This window comes from Cynocephalus volans, chromosome 8 (genome assembly GCF_027409185.1).
Source record: "Cynocephalus volans isolate mCynVol1 chromosome 8, mCynVol1.pri, whole genome shotgun sequence".
Classification (NCBI taxonomy): Eukaryota; Metazoa; Chordata; class Mammalia; order Dermoptera; family Cynocephalidae; genus Cynocephalus; species Cynocephalus volans.
The window spans coordinates 129,121,535-129,127,932 of NC_084467.1; the positions used below are offsets into that span (position 1 = coordinate 129,121,535).

General features: G+C 43.2%; 1 protein-coding gene across 3 annotated transcripts; it reads right to left on the reverse strand.

Moving 5' to 3' along the window:
- Window positions 1–3,494: 3,494 nt before the first annotated feature.
- Window positions 3,495–6,093, reverse strand: PIGC (phosphatidylinositol glycan anchor biosynthesis class C). 3 transcript variants are annotated; one of them, XM_063104352.1, is made up of 2 exons: window positions 6,027–6,093; window positions 3,495–4,888 (listed from the first exon to the last, which is right to left on the reverse strand). In XM_063104352.1, exon 2 carries the CDS (start codon window positions 4,670–4,672, stop codon window positions 3,779–3,781), a length of 894 nt encoding a protein of 297 aa, XP_062960422.1. In that variant the 5' UTR covers window positions 4,673–4,888; window positions 6,027–6,093; the 3' UTR covers window positions 3,495–3,778. The 3 variants fall into 3 exon arrangements, with proteins under 3 accessions (XP_062960422.1, XP_062960423.1, XP_062960421.1); XM_063104353.1 differs by lacking the exon at window positions 6,027–6,093 and adding an exon at window positions 5,711–6,011; XM_063104351.1 differs by lacking the exon at window positions 6,027–6,093 and adding an exon at window positions 5,684–6,011.
- Between the last annotated feature and the right edge of the window lie 305 nt (window positions 6,094–6,398).

Here is a 6,398-nt window from a genome sequence, read left to right on the forward strand (position 1 = left end):
CCAAACACACACAATAATATTCTCTAGAACTCTAAATCATTAGTATTGTACATGTACTCTTTCAGTGTGGTCTAAATTTAAAAGACTAACTAGATCACTGAATTTAAGTGGAGTAACTTTCCCAACAACTACCATACCAAGTCATACTAATCATTTTCTAGGCTTGAATCTCTATGCCGGCAACAACCCAAAGAAGCATGCCACAGATGAGTCTCATCACGCTTCTGACAGCAACACTTAAGCCTCGGGGTTTCTTAACATTTTCTTAACAAAACATGTATGGCTTTATTTGCAATTTTTCCCAAACGTTTTTGGAATCTGTTTATATTCCTGGCCTGTACAACTTCTTGGAGTTACATACAGAAAGTGTATAAAATATTTTAATTTGTCTTAACCTTACCCTGCTCAAATTTCAGAGTGTCTTCTCCTATAAATCATGACTTGTTAAACAAATCAGCATTCACTTTAACCTTAGCAATTTCATGGGCAATCATTAGATCTTTGAGCCTTCCCTACAAGCTATGGTGTTCTATTCTCTAATCTGTTTTCATTGAGCAGCTTCCTTTCCCTTTGATTCCTATCATTTTGATTATTCTAGTTATCTTCTGTGACCTATTTCTACTTCCACTATAGCCTGGTTGTGGGGCAACGAATTCTGTACAAAGAATTCTAAGTACAAAAGCAGTGGATTCTATTTATATCTGAACACCCTTCTAAATTATGCTCAGAATTTTAAGCCAATGCCCTCTGGATACTGTGTATGAAATGCTTACCTTAGATGTACCATCTCAAGCACCTCAAACTTAACATGTCCCATTCTTATTTTCTAGTTCACCCCGTTCTCGTTTATTCATGGCATAATAGAAACACAAATCCACTCAAGTGAGAAACCCCATGGTCATCCTCTCTCTGTCTCTCTACATAAAGTCACCAAATTCTTAGGACTGGCTGTTTAGCTAAATTGGTTAGAGCGTGGTGCTGGTAACACCAAGGTCCAGGATTCCATTCCTGTACTGGCCAGTCATACATAAATAAATGAATAAATAAATAAATAAATAAATAAATAAATAAATTTCCCTGATAAAGCTCTCTAATCAGGCCACCAACCTCCATGCCCAGTGCCATCATCCTCAGCACAGACCTTCATTTTTCACCATTACTGCCACAGAGTTCTCCATGCTCAGCCTCTGTAGTTCAGAACCAAAACTGCTGCCAGAATTATCATCCATACATACAAACATATCCCTCTTCAAATACCCCTTAACTTGCAATTGACAACAGGATTCAATAATACACCGTATTCAGCACTCTCAAACCTCAATCCCTCTCACTACAGCCCATTTATCCCGTGCTTCTCTCCACTGCCAGGATGCATCAGGTCCTGTGCACTTTGGCAAATAGTTTACTCTGCTCAGATTTTACTGTTTAGAATACCCTTGTCCCCGCAGGCACAACTTTTCTATCAGAATTGAGTCTGCTGCCCCACTCCTCACCCTCACATCCACCCAACTCCCCATCCCCTGCCTCCTCCACACTAAGCTTCTACAACCACCAAATTGGATAAGACCAGGCCTTGGGTGACTTCAAACATATATACACTGTGACACAGAAGAGCTGAAAATTATAGCAGACATATTAATTCATCCACTGAGGAATTATTCTTTAAAGTGTAGGGAACTTTCTGCTCAGCAACATGGACGTGGTGGTTATGTGAGTTCGCTAAAGTTGACAAGCAGAAAACGCATTCAAATAAGGCAAATGTATTAAAACATAAGAAACAAAAAACACAATTTTACATAAACCTTTTCTACCTTTAACCACCAACACCTAGTCCTGTTTCTGGTGTAAACTACAGAATAATTATGAGCCAATTCTGGCCAAACCCAACACAGACAGTGGACAGATGCTTTGGGATCCATGGGTGAGTCTCTGAGACCCTCTTCTCCCCATCAGCCAGTGTCCAGTGTCTGTGAAAGTAGCCTGATTCACCTTTGGGAACACCACCTGTTTGTACCATGAAACAATATTCACCTGTCCAAATAAAAATCAGAAAAAGAATGTGAGATGACAGAGCTAAAGACATTACTTCAAAATCTTGTTCAAGATATTTTTGAGAAAACTACGTTCAGAGATTAAAACAAACAAACAAACAAACATTACTTCTTAATACCATTCCCCCTGATGAAATTTCTGATTTGAAATTAATTTCTAGTAATAAGGGGACAGTACAGAAACTTGCCCCAAATGAAATATCACAAGAGGAACCAGCTATTCTGGGAGGCACCTGCTGTAATTTGCACCTTGTCTTTGCCCTCTTCAAGTTTTCCTACATGTCAGCTTACTAACAATAGCTAACATTAATATAGTGCTTGTGCCAAGCATTCATCAAAGAGCTTTGCATATATCTCATTTGATCACAATTCTAGACAGATATTTTTATTCTCACTCCACAGATGAAAACTGAGATACAAAATAGTTAAATAACTAGCCCAAGATTTGACCATTTTCTCCTTCCTTAGACAGCTGGCTTGCTCACCATTACCTGAAGTAAAGAATGCAATCTATTGAATATTCATAGACCCCAAACAGCTACTCAAACCTCCCATTCCAACTTTCCACAACATCCCCTCCTCCAAATTCCTATAACCCTAAACTCCCATCAAACACTTTCCCATCTTCGTGTGAGTGCTAAGAACAGATGTAGCATAGTAGTACCCACATTTTGCCTGCAAATGTGTTTTTTGGCCTGATTCATTTGAACTTGAGACAGAATTTATTTACAAGTCAGATTTCATACTAAAAATCAGATTTACAGTTATTGGAATTTCATTTAGAATTGTCTGAAATTGTAAAGGTCTGATCTGAACCTAGGCCCAAACTCTGAACAGAAACAGTCAGAGCAGAGTAGCAGATGCCTTCACTGAACAGGGCATGCTCTCTGCATAGTTTTCCACAGTTGCCATTAGCCACACAAAGGATGCCAGTTTTGCTTGCTTACATTACTGACCTGGCTCCTAAAGGCCTTTGCCAGATTGCCCTAAAACCATCTTTTGTCTACTTAAATCTCACCTATCCTCCAAGACTAACCTCAAGTGCCACCTCCTCTCATAATTATTTTGTAATTATTCGAGCTGAACTTTATCTCCAGCCTCTTTGAATTCCCCTAGCATTTTGCTTACGTATTATGACACGTCACAGTCACCCTTTTAATTAGTTGTGTACATACACACCTCACTAAAAACAAAGTAGAAACTCTGAGTCGAGGTTAAGTAACCACTTCTGTGATCTTAGGCAACCAAACTGGACACAGCATCCCAGGTGCAAGGATTTGAGCTTTAGATAAGTAAGAAAGCTTGCATTAGTACATTAAAAGAAGGTGTAAAGAAGTGACTTTATACACATACACAAACATACATACACACATTTATTCCTCTTCACTCTTCATGCCCCTTCTGTCTGCCTTGTGCTTATAGAAAAATCATGAGACAACTTGATTAATGTTATTTTTTTAATAAATAGAAACCACATCACTACATTTGTTACAGAGAAGAATAAATGAGAGGCAATAACTCAAGAAGGCCACAGAAAGCTTTATCACTCACAAAATAACAAAGGATAAACACCTTCACCAAGCCTTTGGGTAATTTTCTCTTTTGATCTCTGCTCTCTCACCCACATCAACATGCTGCTTCGAGAATGGATCTCTGCTTTCAAATTTTATACTAGTTAGAAGAGTAGTCTATCAGCTTTCCTTAATAATATAATGGAGGTCCCTAACTTAGCTAAGGAACCTGGACAAGTCTTCCTTGATTTCAGCTTCATCCCAAGGCCCATGAATGTTTTCTTTAAAAAGCTGCAGGCGAATGAGGTAGAAAGGGCAAAGACATGAAATGGAAACCAGCAGAAGGGCAAAGAGTATAGCTCCCACAGCACTAATGGACAGCAGGCCTCCCAAGGCTGAGAATGCAAAAAGCAGTGTGACCCCCACATAGCTGCGGGGAGTACATGCCTTCAGTTTCTTCTGCAACATGGGCCATAGGGCAAAAATCTGGATGGCAAAAGTCACCATGATGAAGGCATGCAGGGACCGGGGAAGCCGTGAAGCCAGGCAGACAGAAGCAAAGATGGCCATATTCAAGGACAATGTGCTGGATACAATGGCAGCATTGGCACCATAGTCAAAGAAGATGAGGTGGCCTAACAGCATGAAGACTGACATGGCATAGATGGTGTCAGTGCTAACAGACTCTGTCAGGGTCTTCAGCACCGGTGAAAAACCATAAGTGAAAGTAATAAAGACTAGGGCGCTCTTCAAGTCAGCCCACCGGGTCCGCCCACTCTTCTTCCGCCCTTCACCTCCATCAATGAGATCAAACAAAACATACCCAATCAGTGAAGAAGCCAGGCCAGTCCCAAAAAGCCAGTGGGGGGCCAGAAGACCCTCATCCATATACCACCATATAACCACAAAAACACAGACGCTGCACAGCTGCTGTATCACCACACTGGATTCAAATACCACAGCCCAATACTGGTATTTCCGGGCATAGATGTTTTTCCGGAGCTCCTCCAGGAACCTCCGGTCCACGTAGTTATCAGGGAAGGGCTGTCGTTCATACAAGACCTTCTGCCACTTGGCCTCCTTGGTGTTAGTTACAGGTTGGGCACACATTATCCTTGCCCTCAAACTCAGGCCAGTTCAATCTCCCTTGAAGAAATCAATGTGGTTCTCATTCCTCACGAAGTTTTGAAATAAGACCTCTGGAAATTCCATGCTGTGCTGCGGTTGACATTCTACCAGCCTTTCTTTGTTTTCAAAGGCAGCAGTCCAGGGAAGGCCTGCAATAGATGAGTTCGTTCTTTGAGGCAGGACAACACAGCCAAGTTCCTAAAAAAAGAGAGACCATGAACCTACAAATGTTGTGAAAGGTCAAGAGTGGGACTGAGCTAAAATCAAACCAACTCAGTTTACTAAAAATCTGAGCAAAATATTATGTAGTGGCCATCTTATAATTTGGGACATTAAAACTGCATTTCAGATTTTTAAGACATCATCTCTTGAAAAATAACAGATATCTGTTGGCTACCACCCATTGAGCACCTACTATGTGCTAAATGCCTCATGTATAGTCTTTCATTTAATCTTCTCAACCATGCAAGTGAATATTAGTCCCATTTAAACTAATCAAAAAGCTGCAATTCAAATTGCTTAACTTTGGCCCAACGTAAGAACGGTAAATAGTGGAGCAAGGATTCAAACCAAAGGTTGATCTCAAAGTTTATGTCACATCATATCTCCCTCTAAACCAGTTCTTAACTAGGGTTCACATACCCCTGGTATGTGACACTACATGCCAGTATCTGCAATTTATGCACATCTATAGGGATAGTATCCACAGCTTTTATTGGGTTCTCAAAGGCATCTGCATTTTTTTTTTAAGTTATCGGTCTAAAGACAACAGTAAACTGCACTATACAGAAAGACATAAGCTCTACAGTTTATTTAGCTAAAGCCAAGAACTCAAACTAAAGAGTCTTCAACCATTAGATGAGCATACCACCCTTTAAAGAGCTAACATCCTACTTAAACCGGCGAAATTCTCATGAAGATTGAGAAAGATAATCATCCGTTTTCCACAATGGGAAAACTAAACCTCAGAAATACCAAAGTCACCCAGCATACCTGAGAACAAAATTCTTACTGTCCGACCTTATTTCATCCACGGAGACCACACGATGGGTTTTGCTTCGCCAGCCAGCCGCCCTGAGAACCCCTCTCACTGCAGCCGGGACCCCAGCTCGCCATCTCACGGCCGCCGCCGGAGCTGGAGGACTCGCGGCGCCGAAAAAGCCAACGCTCGCCCGCAGGGTCGGGAACGGGGCTGGGCGAGGGCAGGAAGGGGTGTTCCCAGCGCGCCTGCTCACCCTCCGGGCTTCCCCCGCCCGCCGCCGCCCCTCACCCAGCCTTCGGCCTGCGGGGCACAGCAGAGAAGGCCCGTTAACACTGACTCTCACACGGAACTCACCTGCCCGTAAGCTCACAGGGGCGCACAGCCGGGTTACGGTGACCGCCCGCCTCTTCCCCATCCGGGGCGCTGGGGGGGTTGCGACTGCGGCCGAGCACTTCCGGGTCCGCCGCCACCTCCGCGGCAAGAGCGCCCTTCCGCGGCCGGGGGCACCGCGAGGCCGCTGCTGCCCCCTCCTGGCTGCTCAGAGGACCTCCGGGCTCCTTTCTAGGGAACTTCCCCAAAGCCAAAGGAAACCCCCAACAGAGACTGAAGGAAATCCCCAACAGGGACAGGAGAGTTGCCCTCCGAAGGGCTGGGTAGGGCAAGAGAGGGCAGGGACAGAAGCTGGGCTGGCAGAAGACAATAATAGCCTCTGTGGTTGAGTTCCTA